At 35.2% G+C, this 23,614-nt stretch overlaps 1 protein-coding gene across 9 annotated transcripts in view; it reads right to left on the bottom strand.

The window, feature by feature from the left end:
• Positions 1-23,614, bottom strand: part of CPEB3 (cytoplasmic polyadenylation element binding protein 3) — an 86,788-nt gene that overhangs the window by 32,472 nt on the left and 30,702 nt on the right. For 7 of the 9 annotated variants that reach the window (XM_027710931.2, XM_027710927.2, XM_027710933.2 and 4 more), the window contains exons 4-5: positions 12,662-12,718; positions 3,073-3,096 (exon numbers count right to left, since the gene is read on the bottom strand). In XM_027710931.2, coding sequence (XP_027566732.1) covers positions 3,073-3,096; positions 12,662-12,718 — 81 coding nt within the window. The remainder of the gene's footprint in view (positions 1-3,072; positions 3,097-12,661; positions 12,719-23,614) is intronic. The other 2 variants (XM_027710928.2, XM_027710934.2) reach the window with 1 other exon arrangement.

Raw genomic sequence — 23,614 nt, 5'->3', positions numbered from 1 at the left:
CCTCAACATAAAAACCAGGGTAAATGCCACAATCAGAGAAGGATTTAGAGATACTTCTCTTCAAAGTCTTGTCAGATATGGTGGGTTTAGAGCATAAAACAGGAAAGACTATTGATGAATATTCTATTAATGGACAAACATGCATTTCAACATAAAAGAGAATATGTGCATGAGAGAAAAAAAATTAGGAATACTACAATTGTGTAAAAGTATCAAATCAGAAAACCCACTGAAAAGCAGGAAATTTGAAAATATCTATGAGAAACTGACATTACTAAGGAGCTAAATAGTCTTTTAATTCCTGTCCACCAACCTACCTTCTTGTAAAAAATGAAACAAACATGATCCAGTAGTGGAAGGCGACATATCAAATTAATAAATACTAGAACAAGGTGTTCAACTAAAATACAGATTTGCAGAGGTCACTTAGTGCTGAGTTCTGAAGGGAATAATAAAAATTCACAGCAGCTTAGAAATCAAGGTATCACCTCATGCTGGATGCTTGACAGTCTACAAGCACTGTACTCACCTTATAAAAATGTAAACAATGTTCTAAAACTTTATATTTAAGTCAAGGATAGAGTTAAATTTATGGAAAACATACAGACAAGGGAATAGGTAATGACTGTTCACTATCTCATCCAGTAAGGGAAAAGGTAAAGTGCATTGAACACAATCAGTACATGGCAAGGCTGAAAGCAAGGCAAACTCTGGAACCCTTTGCCAGAGGCTTTTTGGGATCTTGAAAAGTTTATGTAGGCTTAGAAAAGGGAACGAGTAAGAACAGGACAAAAGCACATTCTAAAGCAATAAATATTGAGACATCACCTCATGAAACCCCCTGGGGCAAATTTCTGTGAGAACATCATGAGAAAGCATCACTAACTGTACTATTTTTTTAATATACTCCTGTACCCCTCCCCGGGCATCTCTGAGTTGTCAGCGCAGCAAAAGAGTTTGGGCTGATTTCCCATAGCTATGCTTACATCTGTACCTGAAAAACTGGTTGTAAAAGTTAAAAACAAGGTACCATGAACATGACTCAACAGCCCTAAACATAATACCTACAAAGAAATGCTCTCCTTACTCAAAGAAAACAGAGGGTTATGTATAGAACTGATATTTTATGGCAAGCCTCCAAAAATGTCTGACAAAACCTCTCCTCACTGAAGATGCTTAGTCACAGTAACAGAACCAAACACTAATTAAAATATCCAAGTATAACAAACATGAAATGAGTCCCTGGACAGACTTGTCTCTGGTTATTCTGCATATTATCACAATACAAATGGTGAAAACAATAATAGAGAGGGATATATGGGAATATTTTAAAACCAACACATCATTTTTTAACGGATTACCATAGAATTTTATGCTTCTTAAGGTTAAGAAAGCTCAGTAACAACATTATAAAAGTCAAGGTAATGATAAAGCGTGAACATCACAGACTTCAATATTGCATGAATGAGTGTTAATGACAAGACACACACACAAATCTACTTGTTAGTATAGAAAAGCCTGCATTTCACACAGGAAACAAGTTTATAGAGTGAAACATGCTTTCTGGTAGAGTGAAAAAAAAAATTCTGTAAGTCCAGCACATTCAGAACTTGTTTGCCCTGTTTTGTCATCACTACCATTTTTATAAAACAGCCTACACTGTATTCATCACAATTACTGCCACATTATTATATTTGGCTTCTACAAGTAAATGTGAGTTGCAACAGTGTCCTACTGCTTCCTACCTCCTTTCCTACTTTGGTGCCATTTGATCAATCTGGAAACACTTGCCACAATCTTAAAATGAAAATAAACAGGGTTCACATGCATAGAGAGTATACAATATTATATACTCCACATACTTCCCCATTTGTTTCAGTACCATGAGAGCCCTGAAAAAGTATCAGGATGGCTTTAACATCTGTTAACAGTAGCCCGATCTCTGGAGGTGGGGAAATATGAGCAGGTAAGTTTGTGAGGAAAACTGGAATCTTTTGGGTTTTTTCAGCTATCAAAAAACCATGAAAACCAGTCAGCTTTGAACCAAATCAGCTAAATACTTTATTATAAACTGTGTTAGTACAGCCTCTGCAGTCCAGCACCTGAATCCTCAGTGCAAATTACAAGTTCCTTCACACACTGTTGGCCTGTGTGAGGGCTATGTCTGCCTCCAGCTTCTCAGAAACACGATGCAAATTCTACATTCTGAAAAGGAAGCAATGTCACCTGCATAGCTGTCTGAGAACATCACAGAAAAGAAGATAAAATAAGGTTTAATGCCTAAGTACCCCAAGCAGATGGCACTGCCTAACTCTAATTGTTAAAAGCTGCAATTTTCACTGTTACTTCTCAATAAACCTAGCCTGTATAAGCTACAGCACAGTACAGAAATGTAAGCTGCTATCACAACTTTCTTAGTAGTCAGCAAACTTGCTACTGTCCTTGTTCATTAATCTCTCAGAATAAACTGATATGCAGCACTGTACATTTGTAAAATGCTTTCAGTTTGCTTTAATTTTTTAAGGGTTTTCTATGATGAAATACAGTTAAAATGTGCTCAAATACTGTCTCTATTATTAATATTCACTGTTGAGGAAAGTTATTAGTATTGGTATTCACACATGTTCTACCTGAGGCAATTCAATGTAATAGTCAAGTGTAATATTCAGTGAAAGCTGTTTCATCGAAAAAAAGGTAATTTTGAAATGTTCAATGCAGTGGTTAAACACTGGACTTTACAAAAAAACCAAACAAACACCAAACATAGAGTCTATTTTTTTTTTGAATGTTACACATTTCAAGTCACAAATATATATCATGAAAGACTCTTTACATCCAGTCATCCTCCAGTTCACTAGTAATAGCAACACACTTGAAGTCACCAGCTCAAGATCATCATTGCTTTAAGATGCTATTAAAAGGGAGTTGTTTTGCAAGTGAAGAATATAAGATGGATTTATATGAAACAATTGATCAACAAAATGTTAAAATCGGTAACATCTTATCATAAGAAAACTAAATATTTAATTCTCCCACTATTCAGCAAACAAAACATTTAGTAAATACTTTTACCTCTTCTCCGCCCATAGCTCCTGGCTGCATGTAAACACAGAAGAAAATTGTCGGTACAACTGTCATTAGATTTAGCTCCAAAAGCAATGAAAATGTAGCTTCTACCTCTTCTATTTTTCCCCTCCCACCATAAAGAAGGAAAAAACATTCAAAAAGTGCAAGATGAAATTCAAACAATCCAAGACAAGAGAAAAAAGTTGAAAGATAATACAGCCGGGGGGGGGGGGGAGAAGGAACATACCTGCTAGAGCAAGTTTTCTACATAGCAAAGGTACTAAAAAAATTAGGCATATCAGACAGTACTATAAAATAATAATTTAGGATTATGGTTTTAAGAGGCAATAAACATCATCAACAGTAATCGTAATTAAAAGAATTAAGTTTGCATTTTATTAATCAGTTGTAGAGAACATATTTTCCAATTATATTTCAATTTAAATAATTAACCATCTGTAGATACTAAAATCCTACCAAAACAACATGAACTCAAGAGCCAGTATGTTTAGAGGAATAAAACCAGATTGACAAAATGCCTTTATAGCTACCAGAATTAACACAGCCTTTCAATGAGACATGCATCAATGGCAAAATCCACAATGCTGGACAACTGCAGGAGCATATTTTGTGATATAATGGCAAATGCAAAAGTCAGCATTTTTTTTAATTGAAATTTTAGAAAGCCACAAAATAATCTAGAAAATACGTGTCTTCTACACAGTCAACTTATCACAAAAGACATCTATCCTTTCAAAGTAATCAAATGCGGAGGGCTAGAAATCAGGTTGGGTTTTTCAACAGAAGTGAGGTGATAAGTAACAGAGCCTTGTTTTGTTTCTTTCTCTCTTCATTGTAATACTTTCAGTGTTCCTCCCAACTCCATCTCTTATTTCCAAAACTGACACAATGCCTTCCAGTCCTGCCCGACACACCCAGGTATCCCACCATACCCCTCAGCATTCCCTGTCTACTTTTCTTTGGCCAGCAATTACATGACAGATTGGTGGTGGCTATTTGAGAACTATTCACCTGCTGACTGGTCCCCTGGCCATCACCTCTGAGTAGCCCTGGGGATACCCGAGTGAGGCTCACCCTCCTCCAGCACAGGCACTGCTAGTAACCTCTCTTCTACCCAAGCAGCTTCCTCCTCAAGCCCTGAAGAAACACAGTCTCAGGCACCATACACCTACACCTACATCTTTTTCTTCCACTATCAATGAGGCCACAAAAAAGCAAATACATGAGTACCTCATTAGGGGGATTACCAAATTTCAAGGGCCATGAAGACAGTCAGAGCTGTCTGTGTGAACAGTTATTCCGTCACGGTGAGGTGGTTGGTAAGCCCTGAGAGAGACTCTGCTTCTTGCATAGCCAGTAATAGTTGAGAATTAATACTAGAGTTGGCTTTGCAGCAAGAATAAAATTAGTTCTGCTTTCTAGCTACTGCTAAAGCCATATTCTATTACTTATTATGATGGCAGAGAACCATTGTCAGACCTTTTGTAGCAAGTCCTTGTCTTGATGAATGCCCACACATCCAAAAAAAGCATGTATTAAGAGTAATCAAGAGCATCAAGAGTAATTTATCTGAAAGAAGTTTCTCAAACAGAACGCTACCAATCTAAAAATTAAATAAAGAAGTACTATTTCAGTATGAGATGAAAAAGACTCCTGTGCTTCTTTTGAAGAAAACAAAGTTTTATATGCTTAATTTAAACTTTTAGGCTCTGAGCAAGATCAGTACATGATGGCAGAAATCTACCAAAGACTTCCGTAATGTTAGAACACCCTATTGCTATTCATGTATTATAACACTTCTATGTTATACTGCACTGCAGAATAATATTTTTTTCCTATATTTGCACTCAGACACATAATCTTTATTTTCATAAAAAGGTTTCACTGGAGGTATATTTACAATTGCCTGTAAACTCCAGGAGGAAAATACTGCAATCCACTTAAATAGGAAGACAGTTAGGCAATTCAGCTTTTCTTGATTTAAAAACATAGCATCACATTCAAACACTCAAAGAAGGTGTTTTAAGCATTGTTGTTTATATTTTGTATATATCGACACACATAATTTGAAAATTACCTCATTTTTATCAAGTATTTATGTTAAACTGTTACTTTTTTCCAGCAAGCTGCCAGTTATTCAGCACGGCAACTTCAGAATGTCAGTGCACACTTTATTATGTTGTTTACACAGGATGTGAAATAAGAATGTGTCATTTGAAACAAGTTAATTAAAAAATACTCATCTTGTTCACAAGTCAAAGTTCAGAGCACAACAGATTTAATAGCAGGAATGGTTCATCAGGTAAATTTCATAATGCCTCCAGTATGAGTAAATATTTAAAAAAATAAAGAACTTGGAAATTATTCTTGAATGAAGACATCTGGGAGTCAATAAGAAAATTATTGCACTATTAGAAACAATGAAATTACCAGAGTTATGTATCTGAAGTTACTTTCTCTCTTGGGCAATTCCAACAGAAGAGACTGGGAGCTCCAAAAATCAGACTCCCCACCAATGCAGCTGCTCCCCATATACTAGTTTTGGTGCTAAATATAAACATCATTTTGCACAGAAAACCACCTCCGGAAATGTTTCTGAATTCAACACAAGCGATTCTTTCCTAGGTACCTCCTAGAGCATTCCAGTATTAAGGAAAACACAGCTGCTTTAAGAAGGGATGAGTACATTTTCCCATGTAAAAACTAAAATTGTTGCAGGCACTGATCATTTGTGCAGCTCCCAGAAGGATCAGCACTGCGTTAATGTCTGTTCGTCCTTAGCAACTTCCTTTCACTGTCAGGTAAAAAGTTACATAACCACCGTGTCCCCAGTTGCATGCCCTCAAATATAAAGGAACAACAGATTCTTTTCCATCCCCTGATAACTCTCCTGAAACTATTAACTCACCTCATCCCAGAAGATGAATGTATTTTTACAAACATGAAACTGCACGATGAAGAACAGAACTCTAAGCTTTCAACAAACAAGCAAAACAAACTCCCCAAACCTTGTAATGCAAGCAAGTAAACTCAGTACTAATGCTATTGGAACTCCCCAAAGCCTGCAGCTAAGATTACCCATTGCTGCAATAAATCAAAACTCACTCAAATTAACTGCTCAGATTTTAACTGCATCTCAAAGAAAGCTACATGAAAATTACGAAAAAGAACTTTTCTGGGGTTTTTTTTCATTGTTTTATTATAATATGGGATTGGAACTGCACCTTGTATATGTATCAAATAGTTAGCAGTCCTAGGAAATAATAAATTTGTGAATTCATAAAACATTAACTCAAAGGGACTAGAGCTACACTTTTTCCATATCATAACTAAAAGTGGGTCTGATCAGGTAATTTCAAATTCAGAAATAAGTGACATATTTATTTGTATTCTCATATTTTATGGAAGACAACAAAGTATTTTGAGATTTTTAAAACCATTCTTTCTTCACTGTTGGTATGCATCTTGTATGTATCATGCAATAATGTGTCTACAATATCAAAGATGCACACTTCAAGGCAATCTTAAAGACATATCTTAAATTAACTTTTAATTAAAGTAGCATTAACTCTATGAAAAAAAAGTTGACATTTCCAGATTAGAAATTTTGGAGCTAGACTGGTTAAAGGAAAGTTTATTTGACAAGACTGGGAACCTCCTTGATTTATAAGGTACCAGAATCTCATTTCTAGCCTGGAACACTCATTTGTATTCTTGAAACAGTCAGCAGTTCAGAACAATACTTGCTTTAGGACATTATGAGTTATGCAATAATTTTCTAAGATCAGAAAGGAAAATATGTCAAGCTTTTTCTTTTGAACAGTGGGTCTCAAGTTCTTAGAGATCTGGAAGTTTACAAGTGAATTAAAATACCAGTGAAAATGAACTCATGAACTGAGGGAAGGTGATAGAATCAAGTATAATTACGCAACGTGCTTTTGCCCAAAAGAGAGGATCATATAAATGAATTGTAAAGATGATTGACACTCATATATGAGAGGCTCAAAAGAGGGTTCTCAATTTCCACTGATAGATAGGCTGGATGTGCAGATGGGTGCTACAATAATTTGGTGGTATTGGCCTCAACAGCCCCTCCAGGTTGATTTTTTTTTCCAATGCTACCAATGCAAGCGTTACAACAATCTCCCTGATCACATATGCTCACATACATAAACAACTGAATCCCATCATCAGAGAAACACCTCTACATGCAAGCTGTATGCAGTTAAGTCCCACACACTGGATCTCAAACACTTTATCAAACAGGTGAACTGCATTTGACACTCAAAACCAGCTTCGGTGTTCCTTTCTTAGGCACATGAGCAGCCAAGTAACTGTGCAGGAGAGCAGGCTTATCTATTTCCATCTCTTTGTTTGAGTTTAAAAAATCTGTTAACAATAAACCTCACATTTTTAACAGCCAGGCTGTTTCATCTCTTCTAGCATCATATATAATGCTTGTGGAATAGCCTGGAAAATCTTGAAATTCTGAGGAAACAGATGGCACTAACCCACAATAGAGAGGATCACAAAGATGAAAGGAAAGCACATTGGTGAGGTTGTGAGGCAGGAAAAGTGGTGGGGAAAACAAACAAACAAGAAGGTATTGAAGAGCTATAAAGTTGGATTAAAAAGACGATTTAAGAAATCATCCTGTGCTAGAAAAAGCCTTTAGCAGTCACTGATAAGAGACATTGCCTTCAGTAACAGTCAAATCAGATTTCTGGAAGTGCAGATGCTAATATAAAAAACTGAAGGTAAGAAAGAAGATGATGTATTGCTCCTTGGCTTCCTTCCCCACCTTTTTAAAAAATTAAACAGGTATAGAAGGGACTTGGAGATACCAGCAAGTCCAATTCACAGCCTCCAAGGCAGCACCAATTCTCTTTATACAGCTGGTTCTGAAAAACTTAACAAGGTTATGTGTAAAGTGACAGTTCACACATTCTGGGACTCCTGTGAACCCTGCTGCCTTTGCTATGTCACATTTTATATCATTCATTTTTTCCCTCCCGTTATATTAACTCTGGTCTCTTCACGACTAAATTAGGTTTAGTTTTGCAAACTATGTAAGGTCTCTCAGTGGTTTTTATTCCTTTCCATTATTCTACATATGCTAATAAGCTGGTAACACATTAGTAACCCCACGTGGCAATTGGGTTAAAGAGTTCAGTATATTCCTATAGGCAAGTACCAAACTATTAGAAGAGATTGATACCTCTCGAAATTTAGTCACACATTTTCCAAGAACACTATCACTACAAAAACCCCAAGCTTTTATTAGCTGTTAAACTGCCAACCCAAGATCTTGCAGGACAAAAATAATTCAATGAACCTTCTCTTTGGAGCAGTTAATTTCAAGCTATAACAGCAGCACTGGCAAGAAATTCAAATATAAAATGCTACTTCAGCAACTTTTTTATATCAAAACACTATATGTGTTTGAAAGCAACACATCAGAATACAGGAAGAGCCAAGTACAACAGCTCTTAATGAGACAAGGCAATTTTAAAACCAACAGAAACATGAAAATAAAAACTGAAATCCATTTGTTGTCATTACGTTTCCTGTCACGGTGTGACACCTTCCTCACATAATTATTATCTGTATTAATAAACCAAAACCAAAATCTCAACATGGACATCTAAAAAGATGCCCCAAACCCTTACCTTAATGTATTTTTCAAATTGTTTTACTCTGAATAGACAGAACTAATTACACTAATGAAAAGAAGAAATGACAATCAGATTGAGAGCAAATAGGACCAGACCTCACAGATGACACATTTTCATATGAGACAAGAATGAACAGTGGAAGCACATGGAACATTTGAAGCCCAGCATCACTAAAAAGCCACTGTACAGACGAGCTTTAGGGAAAATCAATTCCAGCATTTCACAAAGGGGTTTCTTATTTGCTCATTTAACTACCTTCAAACTTTTTTTATGAAATCTAATTTGGGATACCAGCAAAACAGTTCAGTTCTTCCTTAGAAAGCTCTCATACCCTTGTTTATTCCCATCTCCCTTTTTCACCTGCCATACTTCTCTCTCCCTGAAGTTTATTGCTGGCTTTCTGAAGTTCACAAAAAGCATTAAAGATAGTTCACCACCTACCATGTAGGTGACTATGTATTCATGCTGATCATTTAGTCCTATTCACAAAGCAAATTAAAAAGAAGCACATTCTCTAGAGAAACACTCAAGAGAAAGTCCAATTGCTTCCAAACAGAAGCAGTGGCTGCAGAAACATATGGCTGCAAATGGCAGTGAATACTAATGAGAGAAGGGATGGAGGACACCTTTGAGGTAGTTTTGCCAAAGCAAATTAATTTCTTTTCAGGCTTTGCCTAGCATTTTAAGCATAGCTTTTAACTGGTACTGCAAACATCTACTAAAATTATCATTAATAGATGCTGTAGATTAAAGTTTTTAAAAATTCTTCTACTTTTTAGCTCAGTATGAATGATGTTATTAAAAAGTTAAATAACTGATGTCACTAATTGATTAAAAACACTATTTCAATTAGAGAAATTTCAATTAGATCTGGTACAGACAGAATCTATATCTTTTTCCCTCTGAACAATGTTTCAAATAGAAATATTTGCATCTTCCTTTTGTTTAAGTGCTCTTTAGGATTATGCGTAGACCTCTCTGAATATTTAAACATTGCATTCCCTAACAGAAGTCTAATTCTGAACTTAAAGAGCATTTATAATATAAACATGTTCATACATATGTGCAACTGTGTACATATACAAACATAATGCCATTAATGACAAGAAGAGATTCATAATAATTACGCATTTAAAAGCAATCTCTTCTATCCCACTAATTTTATTATTTCAGAACTTAGTGCTTTGAGATGATGATGATTTATAGCTTTGCACAATGATGAACAAAATGGTGTAAGTATGCTCCACACTGTGCTGCCAACTAAGCAAGTAACACCTTCCCTCAAACCAAACAATCCCCTTCAAGATTTACAGACAGCATCCCAAGATTGGCAGTCAGGAAAATCCCAAGTTTCAAAAGGCTGTAATCAGTAAATAAGAGTAACAGCTGAAGTACAGTTGAAGGTGCTGCCACAGAAGATGAGGAGCTAGAGATGAACACCCCTCAGAGCTTCCCCTCTCCCTACAGCATGTGAAGTTTTGCATTGCTGTTGGCATGAGCATATGCTGTCTTCCAACTTCAAAAGCTTGTGTACACTGTCAGTGTGAAATTGAGCTTTGAGTAATAAATCTTAAAGATTATTACTGTGTCTTCACAGGAAAAGACAAAAATGCTTAGGTAGCAATGACTATAAATAGAACGTGAAGGTTGGATTTGCAGTTTCAGCAGACAGTGGTTTCACAGAAATTATACACGGATTTGACAAGTATTATGATTTAAAGATGTTACGTAAGTTCTCAAAATTGTTCCAAAAATTACTGTTATGAAATATCTTTGGGGAATTCTTATTTTACTTATTTTATTTTTTTAACCCAAATCACAACCATGCCAGCACAGAAAAGAGTATTTCTTCTTGAACTAACTTTCCTTAGTATATTTCCCCATGACAAAGGTAACAGATGACATGGGAATTACATAGTTCTAAATTTCTCAGTTTTAGCTGCATACAAAAGAGAATTTCAATCACAGGAAGTAATTTTTAAGCTTATGTACTTAAATATTTGCTTTTATTCTCAGCTCTTCAAAGATTTAAGAGCAAAACCCAACAGGTTTCATAATACAGTAATTCTAGCTTCTGGGTTCTCAGTAATGACCAAAAATGGTGCGGCCTCACCTAGTAAAGAAAGGAAAGTGAAATATATGGAAACTTATTCAGACTTTTCATTTCACCGAATTTAATTCTGCATAAATTACATATTTATGGTTCCAGGCTTTTGCAAGTCTGTACAAAGTTAATATTTCAATAAACCGCTAATACTTTAAACAGTGGAAATACACAAATATATTTAGTTTGGGTCCCTCAATTAGCTCTACTGCTATTTTAACCAGACACCAGGACTATTACAAAGGATCATTGTTTTTCACAAACTAATAGATTTTACAGATGCTGTAAAAATTTCAAAGAAATTGAGACAGGAAGAAATATTTCTTAAATATTATTTCCGTTAAAAAGAAAGCAGAATAGAATACATCATTCATTTAGGATAAAATTGAGTTGGCCCAAAACAGTATAACATTTTGTATCAGTTTTTCATCCTTGTCTTTCAAAAATCTCTGTAAGACTTTTTAAGAAATACTACTATATAAATCATAGTAACTGTCAATTTGTCAAAGTAACTCAAAATTCAATCATAATATCCCATCTTCACAAGCATATTACTATTGCAATCAGCTTAATGAAATGCCCACGTTAGAACAACAAATACATTCCGAGACCAGAATTCATGTCAAACAGCCAATAACTGCACTGTGTAGAACTTATTTACACACGCATACCGACATGAACAGTTGCCTCTTTTGATAAAGCCTTTAATTAAACAGTGCTTCTCCTAGTCAACTACTTGATTTCCCATAATTTCCTGTGCCCATAAGAAAATGGGGCACACATGCTAAACATGACAACTGAAACTCTTCAAAATATCACCTCATCATTAACAGTGTAAAACTAAGGAGAACACAAGCAAAGTCTTGCAGGTTCCAAAAGCTGGCCTTTACAGGTGTTAAACACCTTGCAACTTGTCTATTAAAAATTTTCAGTTCTTCACATTTATAAATTATTCTTTGCTTGGTACTAAAAAAAAAAAAAAGGCAGTTCTCAACTATACACAGTCTAACTTAAATTGACAGTGCAAGGGCAAAACATTTTAAGAGAAGTTTGTACGTTAATCCTAACATGTCTAATACAACACTGTAAGCAAAAATGGACATTTCCAAATAGCATTTCATAGGATTAGACAGACAAATACTATGCTTAGATTTGCATAGTTCAGTTCTGCGTTATGCTGGTGGTGCTGAACACCCCACCCCCCAAAACCCCCCCACATGAGCTATCTTCCAGATCCATTTTGGCAGGTTTTTTGAATACATATGTTCATGACTGGACTTTTAATTTTGCTTTTATTTCCTGACACAAACAAAAGCAATAATCTCTCAGTGAAGTGCAGTTTTTCCTCATTATTTAGACGTGTAAACATTCTCTCCATTCCTGTCTACATAATGGAAACCAACTGAGCAAACTCCATCAGTCAATGTAATTGTATGCAAAACTTGTAACAGCTCATCCCAACAGGAAGAAAAATGTCTGGAGAGATATCAGAAAATAAAGTTACAGATTTAACACACACACCCACAAAACAGGAAACAAGAGAGACTGTAATATTATAGCAGGCATTATCAAGCTTCCAGTAAAACACAATGTCATTATAAAGCTAATATAAAGAACCCCCAATTCTACTAATAAAATCAGAGGTGACTGATTTTCAGAACATTTTCAGAATATGCACAAAGTTCTATGCAAATATTACCACATATATTTGTCTGCCTGTGCAGCTACATACACAATAAATGTAAAAAATAATATTCAACATGACAATATAAATCACTAGACGTTAACTACTTACTATTAAGAGCCATAATATTGTCTGTTCCTGGATGATGGAAATTTATTCCCATACGCCCTGCAATGTAAGCAAAAGCTATTTTCAATGTTTTTATTTAAAAACTGAACTAAATTAATTAACATGAAAAATTTCTAAAGGTTGGGGTAGGTGAATCTTCCATCTATTGAAGACAACTTCCCAAGAATAGACATTTACAATATTTAACACCACAGTACCTTTAGTGTTATGTACTTAAAATATTGAAAATCACAAAATAAACAGTGAAATAATTCTTTTTAATAAATTCCTTTGCTTTGCACTAAGAAAGTATTATGCTTACCCTTCAAAATAAGACCTCTAGTTCAAGCTTGCTGCAGTTATGACATTTACAGCTGGCTCCCAATAACAACATTACAATACTTCACTTAATGGGTAAAAATAAATCACTATTTTTCATACTACCTGTAGCACCAGAAGCTCTCAAGTTAACGGATAGTTGGAAGGAAAATTCTTACTCTGGTTTTGTATTCTTCCCTAAGAATCTTCTATCTGCTATTTGAGATAAGACACTGGGTTGGAGGGAATGTTGTTCTCATGCAGTACCTTCATATGTACTTTGAGAAATATATATCTTGTCCCAAAGGAGACTTAGCCCAGAGAAATCTACTTTTATTGTCAAAGCAAGAAATGAGCCAACAGAAGCAATGCTGTTCAGATTAGTTTCAGGTACCATTTAACTGAGCTGAAGTATTAAAAATGTATCCTGAAGAAAATTTGTAACAGGACTTTCTTAATTAAATACCCGAAACAGTTTGAAAGCTGTAACTGGTATTAGTTGTCACTTGGAAAAAGATACAAAAGGATAATTATAGCCATAAAAAAATTATTTCAATTAAGGTAAATAACTTCATGTATATAATGTCAATCCATTGCATATGTTTTTCATATCTCTATGTCTATGGTTAAGTTTGGGAGCTAAGGAAGGAGGCACTTTACATTTCTTCACTACATGGGCACTCAAATATGGGAACTCAGGACCCACTCACTATACTGAAGAACCAATATAATGGTTATGTTCCTGTACTTCTGCAAACCAAAGTTTTAACACATAAACTCTGGCAAAGCAGAACTAAAGCCAATCCTCTCCAGCATTTTTAGTTCCTATTGATGGTTAAAGCCTCCTTATTTGCAGTCACAGAGACTGCTGTGCTGTAATGAACGTTCTTGCTGAACAGACGTGGCACGAAGTTTCAGTACATTTCTGAAACTAAGTCATAAGCAGGTTAAGAAAAGCAAATAAATCTTTTCTTCACATTATAGTTTTTCCTTTTTTTAGAAAAAAGTGTTGCCACAATAAGGCTATGAAGCCTTCATAGAAAGAAGTGGGGGTAGAAGGTAAATAGAATTTCCATTTCTACTTTCCAACTCCTTGAGCAAAGCTTCTTAAAGAGATGATCTTCATTAACTACTTCACATTTCCTAATTACAGACATAATTCTCCTATACATATTTTCACATTAATCTGGCATTGCAGAAATACTAAAGCTGCTACTATTTCAGTTAGTATAACCTTTGCTAAAATATTTCAGAAATCTTGCCAGATGGACATTAATTCCCTTTCCTCAACAGTGTATTAATGACTGTGAGGTTACAAGTATTACTTGCAAAGAGAAAAGGTGTATATACTAATCTGTACTTTCAAATTAATACTTCGAATAGAAAAAAAAAGAAACTGATATGAAAAAAATATTCAAATTTGAATGCATGATAGTTGGATGGGCCCTTCTATCTTCCTTTGCTGAAGCTGAAATTCTGCTGTTTGACCAGCTTCAGAAATAGAATCCTATCTGTGACATCTGGGTCTGTTTTTTTCCTCCCTCCAGGCTGTCACTGGACCAGGTGCTGCTTGTGTGACATTTTGTCACCTGCCCTTGGCCTGCTATTTTTAAACAGTTCTTGTCAGCTATCTTTTAAGAGGAGCAGAAAATACAGAGCAGCACAAGCAGAAGGACATGTTCTCACACTGAGCTAAGCCACTGTGCAGGATAATTCTGTACATCTTCAGAGGTCCCTGGTACTACTCTATAGAAACAGATCAATGGAATCCTTTCAAAACACACCTGTATTAAAACCATTCAAAAGAGACTAGTAATGCAATAATCATAAGACAATCAATTACCAATAATTATACAGCCTTTCATATTAGCTATAACATTTAAAAATCTTGTTGCTTGAAGCAAATTATTCAATTGAAAAAAGAGGCCATATGCAGATTACAAAACTGCATCATTATCTCAGAAAATTGTATTTTTTTTTTTAATTTAAAGGTGCAGTATAGAAGTGTGAAATGTAATTAAGAATATGTACCTTCAAAGACATATTTAGGTTAAACAGATAAATGAGTATTGGAAAACAAACAATTTTAAGAAAAACACATGTATGTTACCTGGACCTTTATGAAGACTATACAAGCACATATTTCTAATTATAGTTTTAAAACAAAATCTCTAGATAAAAGTTTTACTTTTCAAGATTATTAAGCACATTAAGCAGAAACGCAGAGAAGACAGAGCAGAAGAAGTTATGGATTCCAGCAGTTCACTGAAATCATAAATAGAAACCCTTCCAGTAACAACATCCCCAGTACTTGTATTCAGTGTCCATCTGCCATTTTCAGTTTGCCTATCTTGGTTTCATAACTATTTACTGAGTATATTTTCAATTACGTGCTTTTATAACATACACTTACAGTGCTGCAGTTAGGGTGCAAATTTAACCACTCTTTTACATCTTTTCAATTCCTAATTTAAAAAGAAAACAAATCCAGTTGTATACTGCTTGCTCTTTAAACATTTCAGAGAAAAAAATGAAGGTTTAATGATACATGTATAGCCCAGGCTGCACTTTTGCTTATTTTATGTCATTAAATTTCTTAAATTATCTCTCCTAATGACATTTGGAGAGACTTTCTGGCTGGACAGCCTGAGCGCTCTGCTGCATGTGCCATATCATGCTCGTCATGGCAGAGAGCCCAATTCGTTTTTAGAGCACATCAAATCTGTGCATCTTCTCTTCTGTATTTTATTAGAAATGAGATGTTAAATGGAACTTGCTTTGTTCTCTGTAGAAGAGTATAATGATCTTGGATCAATTCTGATATCTTTCCAACAACTAAAGGAAGTATACCCTTTCCACATATGAATCTCTTTATTAAATCTTTCACAAATAAACTATGTTTTTAATTGTCTACATAATTTCAAGTTACATGATCAGTTTTGAGACATAATGTTGCTCCAGAAATAACAAACCTAGGTATCAGACACAGTTTTACCACTATTTCATTTTCTTTTTAATTCATTCTCTCTTCCTAAGTCCTTTATGGCTTTTTGAACTTGTGAAACCCTAATCAGCTCCTGGACGTGCACTTCACTTACTCGGTGAAGGATTTTTAAGATTGCAGTTACTTTTCTCATAATTTTCATATTACAATCAACATTCCAAGAAACCATGTTCATTGGTTATATATTGACTAAAACTTCTCGCACTATTATACCTCATGACTGTCACCAAGACTGACCACTCCCACCAATTCAGCAATTGGTATTTGGCATAAGATTTGCGAGAAAACAGGAAAACTGGCCTGCTTTTGACCTGTCCTGAACTTTCTGGGAATGAGAACTTCCTCTCACGTAGTTCTTAAGACCACTGTTGATATCAATTACAAGTTAGGATTACATAATTCAGTGGCAAGGTCAAATGAAACTGGCAACAGGACTAGTTCTGCTATATTTCCTTAGTAATAATCCCTCCTTTATCATTCTTATATTCTCTAGCAAATTATTTCCAACAAAAGGCACTAAAAACTAGCTATAATTACTTGGATGGATAGGTAGCAGGTGGGTAGAGCAAAGTTTAGACACAGAAGAGTTGAAAAATCAAAGCAAGACCAGTGCATTATCTCAAACATCTGAAAGAAGATTATCCTTTTGACTCACATGTATTCAGTCAGGAGTCCAGTTTATGGCACAACCTACGGCTCCACACACACTCACACACAGCCCCACCAGCTCAACCATGAGTCTCTACTCTATGACTCACAAATGGCCACAAAGCAAGAGGCATGTGTGTGAACATAAAAGAATCGTCATTATTTCTACCTGAGTAGACCTCAGAACATTCTCTCACCTTTTCCCCCAAAATTACAGACACTTGAAAACGATGCTCAACATACCAACTAACTCAACATACATGCCCAAGACAATTTCAAAACTAAGAATGTTGTGAGCAAGGGTCTCCATAAAGAATTATAAAAAATAAAGGAAGTTTGTTGGGATTATTTCCCTCACCCTTTTTTATCTGCCATTTGTTCACACCCATAATTTAAACACCTACACTTACAGATCTTTAAAAAAAATTAAAATACTGAGCAGAACAAAAGTAGTATTGTTTGCCAGAAGGGGAATATGAAGAACTATTACTGTATTCACATGTATATATTTTTACTGTGCAAAAACATATTGTGGCAATGTGGAGAGAAGTGTATAATTATCAGCTATGAACATCAGTAATAAAGCTTGCTGATACTAACTTCTTCCTATCACTGACTAAGCATGTATATGCCATCAGTAGGAAAAGCAACCTATAAAATAAAGCAACATATACATTACAATGAAATGCAGTCTTTATAAGTTAATTACACTGCTCCAATAAAACACAAGGGGGTCTTGCATATATCTAAGTAGTATAAACATTTTCAGCTTAAAAAAAGCTATATTTTCAAAATATTATTACTTTAAAAGCAAGACTAGATGAACATAAAGATATATTTGGCTTTACCTGTAAGCAGTAGATAAGAATATGTACACATATACCCATTCTACATGAAGTTCTAGAACTGTATTCAAAAGAGCAATACTGGTATTTTTATTGGTGAGTTTGGGGGGAATAAAGTAAAACAAAACGAAAGCAGACTTTTCCATTAGCAACCTATGCTAAAATACACAAAACCCTCAGAATAGCAGAGAAGTAGGAAAGAAAAAAAGAAAAAGTTGCTTTAGGTCTTTGTGAGGCCAGTCTTCAACAGCACAGTGAAAAAACAGAAATAAACAGAAGAAAAATTTGATATCCATATCATCACTTCTTAATCTAAACAAAGTAAACAAAAAATCCCACCACTCCTGCCCAAAACAGATTCAGCAGGTTAAAGACAAGAAAATGCTGGATGCCAGCAGCAAATTAAGAAGTATGATCATACTACAGGATCATTGGACAAAGCACTTTTTTAAGGAATATGAACCATTTAATGATCATATTCTGTACTGAAAAAAATATTACAGAGGATTTTCTTAAATAAGCAGAGTTTTAAATGGCAACAGGGGCTGTGTCCTCTAAAAGGATTAGCTTGAGTGGCCTAATTCTGAATACAAATAGATGTGCAAACACATCTATCTGGTCAATCTGTTTTTCATGAACATTTACAGAAAGGGGTCTGATGAGCACTGAGATTTTGGGAAATGCAGGTACACTGCACTTTTTTCTAATGAAAGTGTTGCCAAGAAGCTCTAACTGGGTAGCACCATTTCTAGGACTGAGATGACAACATTTGTTCTATTTGCATGACCTTTGTGTTCAGCTGCTGACTGCAAACACAAATATGATCCATTCACCTTCACTTTTCTCAGGTCATGTGGCAAACTTACTGCTTTGCTTACAAAAAGCTTAGGAACACTTACAGCTGAACAAAATCAGGTGGCATGTACTGAAGTTAATGAAAATCAAAGTAGAAACCTAAAGGTCCATTCTATATTTATTACAACACTGTCTAAGTTGCATATGATCTTCAAACATTTGGCTGCCAAAAACCATAAACAACATAGTTAATTTAAATGTAAACAGAAAATCTTAAATTTTGCTTAGTTTTCATATGACCTGATACAGTCTTTACAACAGCTAAAAAGCAGTAACCCAGTAACTTCAGTTTTCTATTACGCAAATATATGGGTGTCATTAAGCACTGAAAATCAAGATAAAAAGCTTCCTCACAGATGCTATTTCTGCCTCTGAACTGTTGCACATTTATATTCAACTTCTCAAGCTCTACTGAAATATTATGACATAATCAACACATACTTTATGTATCTTTCTACAGTATGGTATCGATTAAAATTAGTTTTAATAAAGCCTACTCTTGAAGTTCTCCTGGTCCATATGTTGTCTCCAAATACCCATACTTGAAGATGTACCACACTGATACTTCAAAAAAAATTCAGAATTTTCGTTAGGTGGGGATTTACAAATTACAAAGTTTGTTTCCACTCTGATTTAGAATAAAACCCAACTATTACTGTTATCTAGTGTAACAATCAATTTAAAATAAATATTTTGAAGGGATATGATTTCTCTCCTCAATATTATACTTAGATTCAGTTTCATGACCTGTCAGTAGCACATGTGCACAGCATATGATCTAACACAGCTGAAATATTTTATTTAATTATTTAAAAATAGAACAAAGGCAGCTGCTAGTTACTACTGATCAAAATATTTTTTTAGATCAGAATGCCTCTGTTTGTGTTGTAATGCAATAGTTTGACACGGATAAACATATTGCAACAGTGACATATTACACCATAGACAGAAGACACTTTGATGTAGGAAAGAAATGTTCTAGTCAGTAATAAGTAGCATCTACTTAGCTGTTCTGATAATTCAGTTTTGCCCTACAGTCTCAGGTCAAATCAGTATGTAAATAAAAAAGGCTATAAAATACTGCAAGTATATTCTTTCCTCATTAAAACAAAACTGTCCCTCATATTTCTGCAGCGTATAATATATTTTATTTGCAACTCAGAAAATAAGTAGGACCACTCAGGAAAAACATCTCAGGAGATATTGAACATTTCTGTCACATAGGCCTTGTTATGACTGACACAGGGAACAACCAGATATCCTAGGTCATATACAGTAATTCATCATTAATTAGAAGCAGCTTAACAATTCCTTTCCTGAATTTTCTTCCTTTCGTTTTTCCACCTTTTTGAAAGAAGAAAAGTATTTGAGAGCATTGACTGAAAGAGAAGAAAAACGTTGAAGCTGGTCTTGATGGTAGAGAAAGCAGGGAGGGAACTCTGACTAACTGTTTTGGGACAAAAGAAAATGAAACTTCCTTTTCCATTAATTTACATTCCTTAAATCTCAAAGCATGAAAATGACAAATTATTTGTAAAGTTAAACAGTTCCCAGACTATGAAGACAGAAAGACAGGAACCTACAGCAGAGTTCCCCTATCTGGCAGGAAAAGCTGAGAAAAAGAAATCAGTTTTAGACAGAAATAAAACAAGAGCTGACACTGAGCACCTTCTCCCAAGACTGGGCTCAAGATAAAATGCAACACTGATGGACATGCTGGTAATTTATTAAAGTCCAGAAACCTCAGAGCCAGATATCAAATCTCTCTTACAGCAAAAACCACAAAAAAAGAACTGAGTGACCCTGGCTCTCCTGGCTGGAGAGCACCAAGCCAGTCTGCCCATCAGACTGGGTTAGCACTCGCTCAATGTAAGTAATTCAATATTGCAAGAGTGAGGATCAGTTCGTTTCTGCTGCACTAACAATCTATCAGACTTTCTCTGTTCCACATTTGAAAGCAACACCCTCCCAAAAAAGTCACTTAATCACATGTCCCCTCAAGGCCAAGTGGATCATGTTTTAAAAAAGGGACCTGCCTTGGTGATCTTGAAATAAACTCTATTTCCATGGCCGGCAGGACAAAGTCTGACTATACCTCAGATTCAGAGAAGGGTATGAAGCTTCAACTACTATAAACAAGAGGATAGACTCCTCCTTTCTCACCCCAAGCTTCTCCCCTACCTCCTTCTGAACAATGCGGAGCATGAGGAACACAGACCCCAAAATAAAAACAAAAATATCCCAGAACCATTTCAATTTGGTCTTCACATCACAATCTTTTATGGCTAATCCTCCCACTCACATTCTAATCTAGAACTCTTGTCCTACATCCAAGAGAATCATTTTTTTGTTTCAAGTATCTGCTGGGATGTGAGGGGGCACATAGGCCAAGAGGGGCTATGTTCCAAGCAAAGTTTCAAACTTAGATAAACCACACGCAATACTTTACTAGTGAATATATAGAGACAATACTTCTAAAAATAAGTATCTGATGAAGACTGTTGGCAGTAGCAGGTTGAAATGATCCTGAAATAGCTCCACTGGCTTTGTAACATGCGTTGGAAGCCCTAAGACATGAATCAAATCTTTCTGTATTTTCAAAATCAGAGGATTTGGTACTCATTTTTTCACCCCTTCCATTTAAAAATTTGGATAGTAAAGGTATGGCAAGTGTAAGTGCTGCTAGCTACAATTGTTTGAAAAAAAAAGGCTCATTTACCAAAAGCTGAACAACTAAAAAAAGTCATTTGAAAGCCATCTCATTATTTTTCTTTGTTTATTTTAAATCAGGATTTTTGTGGCTGTTTTACTTTCTACCTAGAGAAGAAATACCTGCAGAAGTCTAAGAGAGGAAAGTCACAGATGCAAGAGGAAGGAAAGATTTAAAGGGAAAAACACCCTGTTTACTATGAAAGACAGAGGTTGTAAAATGAAGAGGAACTAGGTCCAAGATTTGGTTAAGTCAATAAGATTCCAGAAAAAGTGGCTGAAATTTTGCACAAGAGGCAATCACACAGGAATGTCTATAAGGAACTGAAAAAAATCAAGCTGAAGCACATAACCAATATATTCAAAAAGCTTCAAGATGAAAATAAATGAAAATGTGAGAATGACTTAAGAAACAAGCAAAAGCAAGCATAATTGATGACTTTCTCAAGGTCATAACAGACTAAAATGTCCTGCTACGTTAAGGGGGAGAGCCAGAGAAGAGTGGGATAAATAAGAAAAAAATCAAGTGAATTTAGGAGACAACATTAAGCGAAATGCAAGGAAGGTACAGAGAAGGACAGCAGCTCTAAACCTTCTGCATCTTTGGTAGAGAAAAAGCAAGAAGTTGGATGTACAGGAGAAGAGGCAAGACCAATTTTCACAGAAAAAGCAACAGCGAAAACGCAACAAGAAAATGACTTGAGGAATGGATCGATGTTTGCAGAAAAACGGTTTTTATGAAAAGGATTCAGCTAAAACAGTAACATATATTCATTTAACACAGAGGAAGGAGACACTTCCTGCAAGGGAAAATGAAACAGCCACTCCTATGAATATTGCCAGTCATGCTGCATAGTGTGAAAGCAGGAGTAGAGAGGAAAGTGCACACTAGGTCAGGCCAAGGCTGAAGACTACCAAAGTAAGCCCTTCCTGGAAGAGGAAAAAAGAAAAGCAAGACAGGGAATTAACTATATCATTAGGAAAGCAAACAAACAAACAAAAAAGCAGCTGCGCAGAGACACAGAGAGATAACTAATATCTCCAACAGTTACTGAACTGGAAGTGAGGTAATTAACACGGCAGGAAGGCCAAAGCAGCTGAGCAGCAGTGAATGAGAAAATTAAATAGTTAGAAAGAGCACATTTGTTAAGAGAAAGTGTAAAGCTACTGGTCCCACTGGCAAATGGAAAAGTTCAACTTAAACTTTACAATTAATATCCAATCCAATAAAACTTCTGATACCATCTTTCTCATTTTTTCCACACAGATTCACATGGAAATTCAGTCTTTAAAAAACAAGTCTCCATTTGTATCTTTATGTAAATACTGACTAAAAAAAAAAAATCGGAGTTTTTAGCTAGATTATCATATTTACTGTAATAAGATACAATAAATATTTAGCTCTATTAACTAGCAATTTGGATTTTATTTTATATTTTAATGCCAGCCACATATAACACATATCCAGCAAAAATCTCAATTTTGCTGAGCTTGTTTTTTCAAGTTCCAGTTTAACCCTTATTCTGGAAGTCTATGATCAAAATAGACATGAGACAGTACTTGTCATTTTAGACAGATGAATAATGATTAAAGCACAGCAAATTTCAACATAACAGTGGAAAGCACAGGATAGAAGAGAGTACAGAAGCCAGTTCAGTATGGCTGTACAAAAACTCTGTACCCAGAAAGATGGCAAAAGAGGCACACGACCTTAGACCTAGAAAAAATATTTTCCACGTGTAATACGGGAGGGGAGTAAATGAGGCAACTGTGACATCAAAAAGCATGTATACAAGCATTAGCATAGGAAGTGCTATACACAACTGACTTTCTTCTCTGTGTCCTGATTTCTTAGTGTTTAGGAACAATTTCTTGTTCAATACTTCCCTGGTACATGGCTTACTACTGTCTTCAGTCTTAAAAGTCACCAAGAATGCACGTCAGCAAGAACGTGTATCTATTTTTAAACATAACTAAGGAAAGATTAAGACAGAGGAATGTGCAGGTTGATCAGGAATATTTATTCAATGAAATGGTGCCACACCTTTCACTAATCATTACCAGCTAAGTATTAGAAATGGTTTCATCTCCAATGCTACACCTGGTAGAACAAAAACACTTTAACAGCGTTAACAGTCAAAACTTTTCAGCACTTAATAACATCTAATATCTTTTGGCTCCCCCTAACAATTTGAAATCCAAATTAAGATAAATTTGTTTAAAAGAAACCTGAACAACTGTAGAGAGTAATCCTGATACAGTGGTTGTTTTAGAACCCTGTATAACAGATGATAATCCATACAAGTGTAGTATAAACTTTGAACAAGATGTTGAACATAACAACTGGACTCCAGTCGCACTACACATCTTTTGAAGTGACTGCAGCAAGAGACCCAGTTGTGCAATTTGCTGATACACAAGCCCATGTTTCAGATATGCCAGTTAGATATTATGATTGTACACTTACAATAAAAGTATACATATTTCACCTTATCTTCCTAAAGTAAAGAAGATTATATTTAGATGGGAAAATAGAAGTTTTACATAACTGAAAACTCATTCATTAGCAAAAAGTTT

Source organism: Pipra filicauda, unplaced genomic scaffold (assembly GCF_003945595.2).
Source record: "Pipra filicauda isolate LSUMZ 115617 unplaced genomic scaffold, ASM394559v2 scaffold15_size4787011_pilon, whole genome shotgun sequence".
Classification (NCBI taxonomy): Eukaryota; Metazoa; Chordata; class Aves; order Passeriformes; family Pipridae; genus Pipra; species Pipra filicauda.
Note: the sequence above shows the minus strand (reverse complement) of the source record. Positions and strands in the feature narration are given on the sequence as shown.